General features: G+C 47.8%; 1 protein-coding gene across 4 annotated transcripts in view; it reads right to left on the bottom strand.

The window, feature by feature from the left end:
• TENT4A (terminal nucleotidyltransferase 4A) overlaps positions 1 to 15,557 on the bottom strand; it is a 45,864-nt gene extending 30,307 nt beyond the window's left edge. For 2 of the 4 annotated variants that reach the window (XR_008529543.1, XR_008529542.1), the window contains exon 1: positions 14,392 to 15,557. Coding sequence is in view for 2 of the 4 variants with exons in the window: in XM_054578344.1 (XP_054434319.1) it covers positions 14,392 to 15,107 (716 nt within the window). In the remaining 2 variants the exon portion in view is untranslated. The remainder of the gene's footprint in view (positions 1 to 14,391) is intronic. The other 2 variants (XM_054578344.1, XM_054578343.1) reach the window with 1 other exon arrangement.
• Between the last annotated feature and the right edge of the window lie 799 nt (positions 15,558 to 16,356).

Consider the following 16,356-nt stretch of genomic DNA (forward strand, 5'->3'; position numbering starts at 1 on the left):
CCCGCCAGAGCAAACACAGCAGAAGCATCCCATTCGCTTAGCATGTCCTCAACCCACCACTCAGCAAAAATTACCAAAGGGCCTAAGTCTCTTGACAGTGGCATCCCAAGGAACCCAGAATGCAGTGGAGAGGATTCAGCCAGGCAAGCTGGTGGGGCACAAGGAAGGCACCAAGAAGGCTGGCTCAGGCTACCTGCACCCAGCCTTGCATGCCATTATCAGCACAATTACAAACCACTGCATGCCACCTCTGGGGTGCTCAGAGGGAATCACATGGCTACATCTGAAACCAGGGTCCCCAAGCCTTGCTTACTACCTCAAGTAGCTGAATCAGTTTTGAAATGAAAGTAGTTCTATTTTCTGTCACCTTTCCTGGGATCCTTACCCTAGGTGGGAAGGTGAGCTGGGATAATCTTTTGAGAAAGCAAGATGCAGTAAGTCTGAAAACATTAATATTCTGAGATGTTACACAATAGTATTCATATTATCAGCATTTTCATTAAAGTCACCCAACTTGTCTTTGAAGCAAAGAACAATGTCTCCAATTTGCAAACTAAGTAGTCATTAGACAGGTGCTAACTGACTCAAGATCACATGGCCAGGACTCAAACCCAGAGCTATATAACTCTTCAACATGAGTGTTTAGCCACAGAGCTGGAAAGCCACAGTTAAACATGCAAAAGCTCATTGCAGTCCCTTTATAAGAGTGAATAGTTGTAAATATAACTTTCTAATTATTTATGAAAGAAATAATGTCCATCCATACAATATTTTAAAATTGTTCATAAGAGCTTTTCAATGATAGGAGAAACCACTTATCTAAAATTAAATTTAAATAACAAAAAAACCCCACAAAATTATATCTTTGCAACATATTTAAAGAAGCATTAAAAATAGAAATATGCTCAAGTGCTAGGAGGAAAATTATAGGTAGTTTCTTTTCTGTATTTTCCAGATCTCTCCAATAAGTACATTATTATTTTTATTATCATAATGAAAACAAAGTGTTAATCATTTCAGCTTTACTAACATTGACCTTACCTCCAAAGGTCAAAGGGCAGATATCACTGTGCTTATCTTAAGTCTTCTTTAAGAATCTGGCTGGTGTGGCTCAGCTGGTTGGGGCATCATCTCATAACCGAAAGGTTGCGCGTTCAATTCCTGGTCAGGGCACAAACCTAGGTCGTGGGTCCAATTCCTGGTCCAGGTGTGTATGGGGAGACGACTAACTGATGCTCTCCTCTCTCCCTTCCTCTCCCCCTTCCTGAGTTACTGGTTTAGTAAGCTATCCCTCACAGCAGCATACGCCACCGCCACCCCCTGAAAACAGACGGCTCCTGAAGAAGCTACCCCACAATCCCAGAAAAACCTCTGTAGATACAGAAGACTGACCCAGTGGAGACGGGGGTGAGCAAGGGGCAGTTCTCTTCAGCACCCCATCTCTCTGGCCATGCCACCCCACCTACAACAAACAGGCTTCCACTCCTGTGCCAGCTCTCATCAAAGGCACTGCTGCCAAAGGGCTGAGCTGAGCATAATTCTGAGGCTGCATTCAGACTTAGTAGAAGAAAACTTAAAATTCATTAGTGATACTATCATCAATATTCTTATTTTTAGCTGAGATTTACCACCTGCCTACTCTGTTCAGGCACTGCTTGACACAGTTCACCGAGTATGAGCTGATATCCACCATTATCACCCATTTACAGATGGCTCAGAGGTTAAACAACCTGCCTTAGCAACACATCTGGAGCGGGACAGCACCTCTACAGCACATCGACTGCTCAAAGCACTCAATGGAGCCTCCCTGTCTGCTTCCTGCAGAACTCGCAGATCTCCAAACCCCACTCTATGCCACCACATGATGCTGTTCCTTTCCTACCCGCTACTTGCCAGGCCCCGACCATTTAAAAGCAACATTAGATAGGCACAGCCTCTCACAAGTGCCACTGCTCTCCTGATGGGACAAGTCATCTCAAAGCCCCTCAGAGCAGGAAAGCCCATGGAATGCCCCTGATGGAGGTACTGACAATCACCTTCCACATCACCAAGACTGGAAAAGCACTTGGTAAAGCCTTACCATGTCCAGTTCTATGCCCCTGAGAATATGCACATAGTGGGCATTCCCAAAGGAGGAATCAAACATGCTTCAGATTTCTCCAAAGCATTCAAAGCCAGAGATACCAGGGACATGTAAGAGGCTCTAGGACAGAGAAACCTGTCACACAGGCACACAGCAGGCTCCAGGAACATGGCACCAATTAGCTCATCCTCAGAAAACGGGCCAATCAACACACAAAACAAAAAGTTACTGACAAGTGGAAGGGCCGGAGCTGGACAGCTGCCCAAACCCCAAGCATCTTGGAGGGTCTCGGTGTGAGGACCATGGCACCTGGTCAAGGTGAAACATGGCACAGGGTCAGAGCCAGAGGAGCACTGTCTGCGGAGTGCAAGGAAGGCGTCAGCCCTGCAAAGCTGATATAGCACACAAAGGCAACAAAGGCAGCACCACACCTAAGAGCCCTGCCAGGCAAGACACACCTTCAATGAAGCCTTCCAGGAACAAGGACCACACAAATACTTTGAAATCTGAAGGAGTCCCCATAAAAATCCTGGTGGGGAGCATGAAGTCTACGTAAACACAAAACCAAGACTAATCAATTGCAAACTCTGGTTTCCTGTGTTGAGGCAGGATCACAGAGTCATCCAGAACCCAGACCGCCTGGGGTCAGATCTGCCTGCCATTTTACAGCTACAAGAACTTGCAGGACTCTCAGCTGCTCTCTGCCTGTTTCCTCATGTGAAAGATGAGAACGCCGATGGTACCTCCCACATGACATTGTCATGAGGATTTAATGGATCCAGACAGAGTACTGAGAATAGGACCTGGCACTTCAGTCGGACTCAATAAATGGTAGTGATTATAATTACAGAACAAAATACAAATATTTAACTCATGGTAACAGACAAGATAATGCAATTCAGGAGGTGGGAAGGGCTTAGTTAGTTTGGGCTGCTATACCACAGACTGGGCAGCTTAAACAACAGACATTTATTCCTCACAGTTCTGGAAGCTTGAAGGCCAAGATCAGGGTACCAAGATGGCCAGGTTACGGTGAGGACCCCCTTCCTGGCTTGCAGACAGCCACCTTCTTATTGTGCCTCACATGGTGGAAAGAGAACACTAGTGAGCTCCCTGACCTCTCCCAGTAAGGGCATTAAGCCCAAGGCACCTGGACCTAACGAACCTAATCGCCTCCCAAAAGTGTAGTTCCAAATACCATGACATTGGGGGATGAAGCTTCAACATATGAATTTGGGGGTATACAATTCAGTCCATAGCAAGGGTTAACATCTCTATTCTATACAACATCAAGTAAATCGCTATGGTTTCACTAAAACTTTTACTTATCTTTTTTTTTCTTTTGCACCTAGCCACTTACGGTTTTCATTATCTTTTTTTATATGTAGTCCCAACTGTATTTAAAGAGAATATGAATTGTAATGGAAGTATTTCTGTTGATCAATCCGTGTGTCCATTCACAGATGGGCTTAGAGCACTGGAACTCAATGAAATTAAATGTATTCTTCCTTTTATATCTCTTTGGACAAGTCCCTCTTTGCCCTGCAGGTCCAGTGGTTAAAAAGATGGACTGCGGATCATCAGGCCATCTGGACTCCAACACGGCTTCTGCACCTACCAGCGATGCTTGAGCCTGGGCAGGCCATTTCACCAAGCTTCACTTCATCTTCTGTTAGGAGAAAAAACAAGGGCTTCTCCCTGTCCTGGGAAGGCTGCAGGAGATGCTGCATATTGACAGGGGTATCCAACCTTTTGGTGTCTCTGGGCCACAATGGAAGAAGAAAAGTTTTCTTGGGCCACACATTAAATACATTGCAACATGTGATCACAAAAAAATCTCATAACATTTTAAGTAAATTTATGATTTTGTTTTGGGCAGCATACAGCCCACAGGCCACAGGCTGAACACACCTGATAGAAGGTTAGAGCTCAGGAGGCCCAGTGACCATTGTTACTGTGACAGGCACTGAACTCCACTCGCTTGGTGAGAGCGAAGGAAAAGCTGAAGCTCTCACCAGCTAAGGAAGGCTCTGAGCGCAATGACCCTTCTTCCCCATCCACTGGCCTTTTACTTCCTCTGGCCTTACTCTAAAACTCAACCTAAAATGCCCAAGGTGTACTCTTAACTACTTTGCAAGTTTCAGTTCATTCTAAGCCTTTACCCTGTGACATTCCTCACAGGTTCCCATTCTTTGGAATTTGGTCTCAGTTCTATATTCTTATTCCTAACTTTCATGCTTATACTGAGGTTTGTACATCAGTCTCTTGTGAGTCAGTCTTTGATAAAGCCACAAACTCTTTAGACAGATTCCCCTTCTGCTTTTTTTCCAATGAGATAACTTGTAACAATACTTTTGAATTTCTTTAAATTTCACAGACCATGCAAGGTTATTTGCTTTTATATTTTTGGCATTTTTATATATATATCACTTCAGAGCTGCCCTTCAATTCTTAAAAATCTGTTTGCTTAAATTTAAAGAATATGATCATAACAGAAATACTCTCTAGGGTGTTGCACCACGGCTCCTACCTTTGCCAATACACCAGGCTCTTGCTTCTCCCTCTTAATTCAAGTGCACTAATTCCTCTCTGAGGAGGCAGTAACAAAGTGCATGGGCTTTTTTTGTCAAGCAGGCCTCCATTCCTTCCAGCCCAGTTCTTTTAAATATTTTCAGGTTGCACCTCAGGCAGGATCCTTACATCTACTGAGCTTTAATTTGCCTTGCTTTAAAATGAGATGTCAAGAAGAATGAGGAGAATGCAGGTTGTACACCAATGCAGCATCTGATACCAATGAGGCAGTCAGTGAATGCTCACTGGTCCTGCTTTTGGTCTTTTAATTGTCTTCAAATAAAACAGCAACTCAGCAAATGCTCCTTTTTTGATAGAACGCAGTTTCTTTCTTTCTTTTTCTTTAATGCAGACTGGTTTTATTATTTTTTAAATGTCAAAATCCATTATAAAATATTAAAAAATTTAAATCCATTATAAAGTCTCAGCAAGTAAAACAACATGACACCAGCACAGAAATAATCAAGTAGGTCAATGAAATGAAATGAGCATTCTAGAGAATGCAGTTTCTAAGAATAATCCAGATGGTAGGAGTCCTGCTCCCTCTACCCCACCTTCCCTCCAGGCCAGTCCTGGAATGCCTGGGAAAGCAGGAGGTCCTACTGCACTACAGTGCGGGACTGGTTTCCTGTCCCTGGAATCCTCCTGCAATGCTCCCCGTCTTCTTCATTCTGCACTTGACTGTCAGAGTCCTTCCAAGAGGAGCTAGCCCTACTCCCTCGAATCTGGTCTCTACAGACACACGTAAACGAGGTTTGCAGGTTGCATTAGTTGCTAGCTTTTGTCCCCCACATCTTGAGGATGTCTTCTTCACTTAACACTGGTTGGAGCTCCCCAATGTCAGTGCTGGACTGACATTTCCAAGTGCAGCACCTTGCCAAATCGCATTAGCCTGTCTAGGCTTTGGGTTTTTTGTCTAAAGACAGGGCTAACATTACGGATTCCATGAGCCTGCTCTGCAAACTCAGGGAGGACACTCAGGCAGAAGTGAGCCCTACAGAGCTCTGTGCATTGTAAACTGCTGCTGCTGTTGCTGCGTAACTGAGAACCAGGCAGAGACTGTTGGATGATGTCAGTAACCCAGAGTACAAAAGTGCCAAGATCTATCACCTGCATCCTTGGTCTAGGCACTCCAAGCAATAAAACTTGGCCGCACTTTCCTATGAACCTATTTATGCTTCATGTGTTATTGAACAGCAGCCCTTTGAAAGGATTTACACTAGAAACTCAGAAACAATTTCTACAGCTTTTTAGCAGTTACTTGCTGGTTAGCAGAGCTTTTGGTGTTGTTTCAGTTTGAATTTATTTAGGCAACAGTTACTGAATCAAATACTGTGTTTTGAATACAGTCTAAAGTTACTCCAGTTTTGTCCTGTCCAAATATAAGGCTATTTAAATTTTAATTTACATTAAATACAATTAAAATCCAGTTCCTCAGTTGTACTGGTCACATTTCAAGAGCTCAGTGGCTACTGTATTGGACCACACAGAACTAGAACTCCCCCATCTTCACAGACTACCTACCAGACAGAGCTGCTGTAGCTCTAACTTTCCCTTTCTACTACTTTTGTTTTCTCCACTATACACAGAACATGTCAGAAGCTGCAAAGAGCTCAGAGAAATAACACCACATGCACTTTTATCATGTGCACAGAACAAAAAAACTCCTGAACAACTTTAAACAAGTTACAAACAGCAACACGCACATAGCTGATAAAATACTTCAGGAGTAGCCCTAACGCTCTGGGGAGGTAAGACTCTTATTTAAAAACTAGAGAATACATTACTTGGGCATTGTTTAAATTTTTAAAAATAGAAAAGTATATATTGATTCAAAGGAAAAAAGTATTTCCAAAGCTACACATCCAGCTGTGTCCGCAGCTTTCTCTGAAGACTCAGAACTTCAATCTTTAACAGTTTCTTAAAGAGAAGTTTCAGTCTGAGACAGAAAGTTGTCTGCATTTTCAAAAACCAAGGAAAAGGCTTTTTCTATCCAGCTGGCAACAGAAGCAACCTAAGTTTTGGTTTCAGTTCCTCAAAGAGAGAAGAAAAGGAAAGCAGAAACTTTTCTAATCTCTCACGTGACAAGTCACACAGCACTTCCAAAGTCTCTTAAATTTAATATGCCCTTCAAGGAGGAGGTCCTAGGCCCTGCCTCACAGATGGGGAAACTGAGGCTCTGAAGTGAGAACCCAGGATAAAGCCAGCCCAAACCAGACCTGTCAACAAGGCTATGCAAGCATGTGATGCTGGCTAACCAAGTAAGCTCAAGGCCCTGTGCATGCTTCCCAATGCTGGAAAATGAATGCCAGCCAAAGGGTTCAAAGAAAAATTAAGAGATAATTTTACTTTTCACTGCCCTTCAAGACCTGCACCTAGCCATTTTTTTCAGATCTCCAAGATCCCAGAAACATTATAGTCTGAAATCTTTCAAACATGGAAAGATACAAAGTACCTATACTCACATTTTACCACTCAGGAAATTAACTCCAATCTTAACTCACAGAAAACCCTAAGTAATTGTGCAGAGCAGCTGATTTGATAACTAAAAAGAGTAGAAACCCACAATAAAAAGGCATGTTGCTCCTAGATTTGATAACTAAAAAGAGTAGAAACCCACAATAAAAAGGCATGTTGCTCCTAATCAAAGACATTTCCTGTCAGCGGGAACTTGGTGCCACCCCTACGCAGTCCACCTGTCAGTGGGAGAGAGATAAATCTCTGCATAAAGGCGTACCTGGCCCAGCACCAAGTTCAGGCCCTGCCTCCTCCTCCTCAATGCCAGCAACAGGAACACACACCTCTAAAGCCCAGGACATGCAGGAGCTGGTCACAGGACACTTACCAGGTGGCCAAGTTTTTTAACTTTTCATTTTAGGTACTACTTTTGTAATAAGAAAGAAGACCAATTAAAACTAAATGGGGACGCCCTTCAAATACAGTATAATTTTTTTAATGTTTTGTTTTGCATTTGATATTGGAAGGGATAAAACTGCCTTAACTATACTCTTCAGGAAACCAGGCAAATAAATTGCAATAGCTCTAAATATTCTGCATTCAAATAATTTCAGAGATAACAACCAAATCTTTAGAAATTCTAAGACAAATAAAAATTTGGTTCATTTAAACTATGTAGACTTGCCACCCCTCACTTGCTCATCTAAGCTGGTAGATCCTTTCTTCTTTTTCATCCATCCATCCAACACTGACTCAGAGGTAATGGCTACCATCCGCTTAGCTCTGAAAAGGCAGGCTGAGACCCAGCTCCTCCCCACGAGGGAATGCAGGGGAGCAGTGGTCAGTTTTCTAAGAGTAGCAGTAACTCCAGAGGAAGGGGCCAAGGGAGAACCATGTGGGAGTCTTCTTTCTCCTCCTCCTGAAGGAAGCATAGGGCACTGAAGTGGGGCTCTGGAAAAGCCCCCACTCCCATTACCCTGGGCTGCAGAACAAGCGATATGGGGTCTTCTTTAAATATGGACTGTGACATACTTAGAACTGGATTCCAGAGACGGCTTGGGTGAGTTACCAACTACCCTTTCTCCCAGGAAAGGAATGACACCTTTCTTAGTCTGGTCAACGCAGAATACCTCATGAACAGGACTTTTCAATCACTGCAATTTTCGTGTATTCATTCACATGGCTTTCATGCAAACTTTCCTCAGGTGACATACTTTAAGAACAGTCCCCATAAGAGAAGCACAGGAAAGAACTCATAGCAATGGTCACTTTGGCTACCTGAGTTCAATGGTGACAACCAAGCCAGAGGACAAAAACAGCAATCCACAAGAGACATCCTGATGCATTGGAGTCAAGGGTCTGAAGTGTTGGAGAAGAACACCACCTCCTCCTCATCCTTTTCACATGGCAAGAGAAGTCTACCTACAGGAGAATGCCTGCATGTGGCACACGGCCCCAGGAAATTCTATACCTTAATCCCTGGAACCTTGACTATGATGAGATCATCGTCACTCATGTGACATGCCTTTAAGATAGAGGATAACTAGGTGGGCCTGACCCAATTACATGAGCCCTTAAAGCAGAGGGCTTCCTCCGGCTGGTGAAGAGATGGTCAGAGAGATTCAGGGAGCTGTTGCCAGTTTGAAGATGGAGAGGCCACAAGCCAAGGAATGCAGGAGGCCTAAAGTAGCTGAGGGAGGCCCCTAGCTGACAGCCAGCAAGGATGAAGAGGGATCTCAGCCGACACCTGCATGGAATTGAATTCTGCCAATAACAGGAATGAGACTGCAAAAGAACCCTGAGCTCCAACTGAGAACACAGCAGCCAAAACCTTGACTTCAACCCAGCCATCCCTGACTCCTGACTGACCCACAGAAACTGTGAGACAATAAACAAGTGCTGTTTTAGGGCACTGAATTTCTGACCATCTGTTACACAGCCACAGAAAACTAGTGCAGCATGGAAATCTTAAGAGTAAGACATTTAATTTGTACTACAAATCCCCAGCTGTCAGGGGATATGGACCTTGACCGCCTCCCTTGTGAGACACACTGGCACTGGCAGGGGTCTTGAGCATCTGTTTCCACCACCACGATGACCTACCTGCCCTCACTGAGGTGCCACACTCACTCAGCAGCCTTCTGAGAAGAGAAACCACTGACAAGCTAACCAGGGCCTTTTCGATAGGCCTCTCTAGTCGCACTGGCCAGCAGCAATTTCTAGATGATACAGTGGCTTGCACAATCACCAATGAACCTGGTTAGTATGGTTCAGTCACCCCTCTCCTGTTAGCCTGATTCTGGCTGCATCATCAAAATCAAGTGTCTGAATTTGAATATTACAGAGTTTTTTGGGGTTTTTGGTTTTTTTCTACAGCCCTCTTTTACTTCACTAAAAAAAAAAAAAAAAACAGATCCTAAACTATAAGAACAAAGCACAGAAGGTCCTCATTTCTCAAGGGTAATTGTTATCTCGCCTCCCACAGGCCACTTACAGGAATCCATTTAAAATGGGGGTCAAAATTTCATATTAGTGACCAAAAGGTCTGAAGCTTTACCTTGAAATTAAAATTATGGAAAACGAAATTTTTATTTAAAATATTTACTTAAAAAATTACTTACAAAACCATTCAGCTACAATCATGTGTTCTTTCTAGGAAACAAATGCTGTAGCAGCAAGATGGGCTCCACTTTACCCCACTCTGACTTCTAGGGCCTAAGCATTCAGAAAGCAGAAATATTCAAAGCCTCCATCTTCCCAAAGGATGCTGCCCAGCCTGTTTGATATTCCAATCCTCCTTTCCCAGAGCATCTGTCCTGCCCTCACCCTTCCTTTCTTCCTCCTCAGCAGCCCCTTCCCTGAGTACCAGCTGTCCTAACTTCATCCAATCTCCTTTATCAATGAACAAGCATAACTTTCTTCAATTTCGTCACAGCCAACCTCTTGCACCAGATTTTCAATTTCACTTTTCAGACAGAATGGCACTAGTACAATGGGCAGGAATGAGTGACACTATTATTAGGTAGGGAGGGGTGTTTGAGCTCATTTCATAAATGGTAAGTGCACAATGTGATCATTCTTGCTTCCTTCTACTACCTTATACTTTTGGAGTCTTAGAGAATGAACACTCAGAAAACAAGGCCCACATGTGACACCACCATCTTTTGAGGCAGATTTTGCAATAACTCCTTCCGACATCCATGATGCCTATGGGACAAGACTGGAGTTAGAGAAAACTATAGTGATGATGGCTGTGGTTTGAGGCAGGCCCTGCTGGGCTCTCGCCTGTGCCCTCCCACTTGGTCCCCCTAAGGGAACCAAGATCTACTAAGGGAAAGGTCACACTGGATCTACTTTAGCTAGTGCCAAGTCAGGCTGGAGCCACACAGATAAGAAGGATCCTTGCTGCTCCTCCAGGGTCTGACTCCCTCAGGAGAACAGAGAAAAGAGAACACACATGGAATTAGAAAAAACCCATGCCCAGGACACTGAGTGTGTGGCCACCTATGTCCTATGAATGGCATCGACTGGTTTCTCACAAACTTTGCGCGAACAACAGAATTTTTTTTTGGAGGAATAGAAACTGTCAAAAATTAAACAGTCCGAACCTGCAGAGAGATTACTACTTATGACTGCTGTACTGAAAGCATGCCTGAGAGGACACCCTTCAAGGGTTGGTCAAGCCCCCAACTGAAGCCTGGTCAGAGCCCAGAACTAAAGGGGTCTGCCAAGGGGCTGGGGCACTTCCCTTGTTTCATTATGCCCTTCCTGGGGCTTTACAGGGTACCAGTAAGGATGTGGCCAAGTATCTGAGGTCCACGTTCCCACTCTCACTTGTGTAGGACTTTTATCTTTAAACTGATGTGGTACGAAGTAACAAAGCACTCCTGGGTCAGAAGGTGAGGGCATGTGAACACTGGCAGCAACCTGATACCAGGATACACAGGCCCACAAGTCGGCCCACACACCTGCCCACATCCCTATGTCAGAAATCCAGGTAGAAAGCACATCTCACACTGTCCACATTGTTCTCCAAAGTGTGAGAGCTCAACCAAAAGCTGACATAAGAACCAGAGCCAATGGCAGCTCCAGAACAAGCATTTCCCCTTCATTACTCCGAAGGTTCTTGCACTGATCCCTCTTCTCTTGCCTATGTTTTTATCTCAGTCAAGGATGAAAGCAGAATGAGAAGCCCACAAAGCCAGGTCACCAGGCAAGGTTTCCAAGAGCAGAAATCTCCTCTCCAGAAAAGAACAAACAGTGCAGCTGCTACATGGACCACCACACAAAGACCCAACTGAGTTCAGTTGACGCTACTCAAATTCTCACCGTACCAGGCAACTGCTTATCCTCTCTTGAGGACTGCAGGTGCTGTCTTTCTAGAAATGCCTGTCCTAAGACAATACAGTAAGTCTGAGCAGCTTCTCATTAAGAAGGTCCTTTTCTACTGACCAGGCCAGAGGCTCTCTTGTCCCAGCTCTTTCCCTTTCTAAGGCACATGTAAACAGTTTTTGGTGGATTTCCCATCACTCTGGGTAAGCTAACAGCCAGGAGCAAGTTCCAGACAGAGCTATTTCTTGATATCAAAAGGTTAGTTCCCTTAAGCCCAGGGGGCCCCACATTAACAATCATCAGTCACCTTCTTCCTTTAATCATAGGCACAGCTCAACCACTACTCTGGTTTACTTTTCCTCCTTCCTGTTCCCTCTGAAAGGGCAGTCTGATGGAAGGATGGAGAGTACCAAACCAGAGGGCAACCTGCCCCTCCACGCACATGGCAGGAAATCCTAGCAACCTCTCCTCTAAGCAGAGACAGCAGGAAGTGGACACAGAGGTCAGCACTGGGGGCAGTATACCAGGCTTCAGCCCCACCCTGAGACAGGGAAGAAAGGGTAGTGAGCAAAAGAGAAAAAGAAGTAAAGCATTAACATGAGCATTACTTCAAAAGCCCCTACTAGACGGGTTAAAATGAGCAGACCTCCTGGCTGCTTCAGTATCCACTCTTAGCTCTATCCCACATGGCCTGAGCTGAGATCTAACAGGAAAGCAAAGGCTGGTGGGTGGGATGCTGGCAGAGAGCAGGAGCAGACCGGGGCAGGGTCCGGAGCAACAGTACTGAGAATTCCAGGCTGTAGTCTCTAACCAAAGGACAATGGGAATGGTGCCATCACAGGGTTCCAAGGAGGTAGGACCTGATCAAACCTGCTAGCGGGAGATCACTGCATTAGCAGTGCTGGGAAAGGCCCAGAGTGGGCAAGAGTGCATGCAATACAATCACCTGGGGCTACCTGAGCAATCTGCACTAGAAGTAACAACAGTCTGCATAAGGATGAGGAGAATGAGATACAGACAGATTAAACAGGACAATGATGAAACACTGGACAAAAGAAGGAATAATGGGCACGAGATCTGCATACAGGACCAACGGTGCTCATGGGCGCTAGGCAGGGGCACTCTCAGAAGAGGGCCAGGTTTTGGAGTCAGGATCATAAGACTATGTCTCATGTCAACCCATGCCCTAGATTCTTGCAAAGCACCTCGCATATAGTGGGCTCATTCATTAAGAAAAGTAACAGCAAGATACGTACTGAGGCTTACCAACTAGAAACCTACAGGTGAGGAAAGAGCATCCAGAGCCCCACTGATTTGCACAAGGGCATGATGCTGCCACTACTAGAAGCTCACAAAGGAAAGTGGGACTCCCAGATGTCTGGGCCCAAAAATGTTCACCAGTGAAGACCACGTATCTTTCTATTTCCTAGTACTAAAACACAGAGCCAGTTCCAGTTATAGAAAGGCTTGGAAACCTGAAAGTCCCCAAAGGACTCTTAGATACAATGTCACACACCAAGAAACTTCTCCCACCACCTCTTCTCAGCAAGTTCTACAAGTAATAACTGGAAGGAGAGAGGAAGAGGAGACTGGGCTCCTACTTGGGTCTGAACTGCATGCTCAGGCATCAGGGAATTAAAGAAAGTAACATTCCAAACCAAACCAGGTGAAACAAGTTGCAGAACATGCAGCTGTAATGTGTATCACACAAGCTTTAAAAGCAGGATCAATCGGTTTTCCATCACACTTCCAATGAGAATAAACTGATCTATTAAAAAAAAAAAAAGAGTTCCTTTAAAAAGGAACCTCAATACCTAACAACTGTGAAATAGTAGGACTCTAATGTTTTTAACAACCCTAATAACCTGGGAAATCCGTAGGTGCCTCTTAAATGAGCACGCAATTGTGCAAAGAAGTTACGTAAGTCCTAAAATGCTGAAATAAAACCTATGTACACCTGTTTTATTTCTAGATACTGAGAAAAACACAGAAAGGCATATAGGAACTGGATGAGTAATATTTGCACCTGAGCAGCCTCACCTGGGACAGTTCCACCTAGCCACACAGGTTTTTACCAGTCCTGCCCATCTGTAACTGCACTAAACTGAAGCAGAACTTCTAAGTCCCTCTAGCCTGGTACTGAAACATTTAAAAGAAAAGTAGCAGCTTCCAAAGAATAGGTACATGCAACAAATGTTATTTTACTTTATTTGAACACTGTTCGTTTTAAAAAAAAAATCTTCAATTGATGCTTTTTATGTTAATTTCAGCACAAAATTAAATAACATACAAGCTCCCTCCCAAAAAAGTCACTTCTAAATTCACTGTTGGTTAAATTGTATCACTACCAAAAAAAGGGGGGGGGGGCCCTCTTCAAAAGAAAAAAAAAAAACTTTGCCACAAAGAAAAAACGTTAACAATATTTACCTTCAATCTGATTCAAGTTCCTGGCAATACTAAATGATGCGCAACTTACATAAAACGCAACACCTATCTGCACCCCTACTTCGGCAAATGGTCCCTAGCATGACTTAAGGGGAGGAAAAGGAGGAAAGTATCTGATACCCCTTTCCAATCTCAAGACGCATGCATATAGGGCAAACATCTGCACAAGTCGGTGTATTCTTTTAGAAATAAATAATAAAGATTTATTCAAGGGACTCAGAATTTGCAAATATTGTAACACAACTAAACAATACCAAGAGTCTGAAAATTAACATTTTTAAAAATAAATAAAAAACCTTAGAGCAGAGTAAAACGTTAGCCTCCAACATTCATCTCTGAAATAAAACGGGAGCCTAGAACGGGATGTCCGAGAGTCCGCACCACCGCAGGATCGCGAAAAGTCCAGGCCGGGGTCCCCACCTACCCGCCCCCTCCGGTGCCCTGCCTGTACCTCGCCCCAACCCCCGCCCCGCGTCCCCGCGCCGCCGCCCGCACGCACTCACCCCTGGATGCCTGGGCTGTATGCCCGGCTTTTCCACGGAGTGCCGGGCCGTGGCGCCTGAGATCCGGGGCCGCCCCCTCCGCTCAGCGCGGCCGCGCGGCTGCCTGACAGCAGGTAGTTGAGGCCGTACGTGCTGGCCTTGTTCTCCCGTTTCCGGCGGCCCGGGTGGAACTGGTGCTGCGACGGAGAGCCGGCGGGCGCGGGACCGCGCGGCCCGGAGTGCCCGTTGGCCGTGCCGGGAGTGCTGGGCGAGCCGTCAGCGAAGTGGAAGAAGGCACCGCCGCGGCCGCTGCCCGCTCGTCCGAGCGAGGCGCTGCTGGAGGACGAGGAGGAGCAGCCAGGGCTCTCGGTGCCCGACTCGGCGTTGGACGAAGACGAGGACGACGACGACAGCGACGGCGACTTATGTAGGCGCCGAGCACCCTCGGCGGCGGGCCCGAGCGCCGTCAGCAGCGCTGGGGGCAGCGCGGCTGGGCCAGGCGCGGGTGGCGGAGGCGACGCGGCGGGCAGCACGGGCCCGGCCAGGCCGCCACCGCCGCCCAGCCCCGCAGCCCCCGCCGCGGCCGCGGTGTCCAGCGCGGGCGAGTTGAGACAGAAGTAGGACGCGAAGCCTGAGCCGCCGCGGCCCACGCCCTGCGAGGTCTCCCAGATCTGCATCCACAGGGCATTGGCCGGCCCCTTCTGCTCCGGCTGGATCCAGGCCACGCGCGGATCCATCCACGCGCCGCCCCGCGGGCCCGCGCGCCCGCCCGCCCCGCCGCGGCCCCGCCCCCGCCGCGCCCCGAGCCCGGCCGCGCCGTGCAAGGACCGACGGACGGGCTGCGGGTGGACAGACGGGCGGGTAGACGGGCCTGCCTTGCGGTTCCGGCCGGCTCGCAGCGGCGGTTCGCGGGGTTCCGGAGCGGCGCAGGCCGACCCGAGCAGGCCGCGGGTTGGCTCGGGCCTGTCGGGCTCCTTCAGGCGGTGCGGGGCGGGAGCGGGGGCCGCGGCGGCGGCGTTCCACAAGGGCCGCGGGGAGAGGCCATGGGAGAGGGGCGGGCGGCCGGGCCGAGGGGGCGGGCCCAGGCGCCGCGCGGCCCGGGACCCGAGGGAGGGCCGCCGCCGTGCGCCGGGCCCTCAGTCACGCTCGCGCCGCTGGCTCCGTGTTCCTGCAGCGGCGGCAGCGGTGGCGGTGAAAAGACACTCTCGGCGGCGACGGGGAGCAGGAGAAGGAGGGGGCGCCGCCGCCTCCGCTCCAATGAGGGGCGGAGAGGAAACGGGGCGGGGGCGGGGCGGGCGCCGAGGGAGCACGGCCTCCCTTGCGAGGCCGGCACGCCAGTGCGCACGCGCGGGCAATTTCAAACCCTCACTAGACACCGCCGCCTTGGTTACCGCGCCTGCGCAGTGGGTGCTCCTCGGTGCGGGTGGGGAGAGTAGTGCGTCGGAAGGATACTTGACAGGGAGGGGCTGAAGGGCTGGCGGCGGCGGTGGCGGTGGTGGCGGTGGGGACCCTTGTAGCCTAGATATAGCTGCGGTGAGAAAGTATCAAGGAGTCCAGCGCGCCGTCCTTGGCCCAGCTGCATCTGCCGGTCGCACCTCCTACCGATGTGCGCAGGCCGAGACTTGGAGACTTGGACGCTGGGACGGAGTCCTTTTCCTCCTCCAGGCCACGCTGCGCACGCGCAGAAGCAAGAGGCTGCTACCGCTGGGTGGAAGTTTCCGCGCAGTCGGGTGGGGACCTCGGACGCACCCCCGGTGCCGTGTCCTCCGCACGCCCGCCTTACGTAAGGACCCGGCCAGCTTCACTGCGCTGCGCCTGCTGCTCTGGGGAAAAGACCAAAATGCCCCAAGTCCTCTCCTGTCCCATCATCAAGGCTCCGTGTGTAGCTGGTCACGCTACAGTCACTCGTGTCCGTGCCCGCCCACGTGCTCGCCAGCGTTTTACCGGAGGAGACTGTCCCACACCCTGCGGCCTGGGCGGCAGTGC

The sequence above is a fragment of the Pteronotus mesoamericanus genome, unplaced genomic scaffold, assembly GCF_021234165.1.
Source record: "Pteronotus mesoamericanus isolate MK-2021 breed Mesoamerican mustached bat unplaced genomic scaffold, CSHL_Meso_final contig_50, whole genome shotgun sequence".
NCBI classification, from domain to species: Eukaryota; Metazoa; Chordata; class Mammalia; order Chiroptera; family Mormoopidae; genus Pteronotus; species Pteronotus mesoamericanus.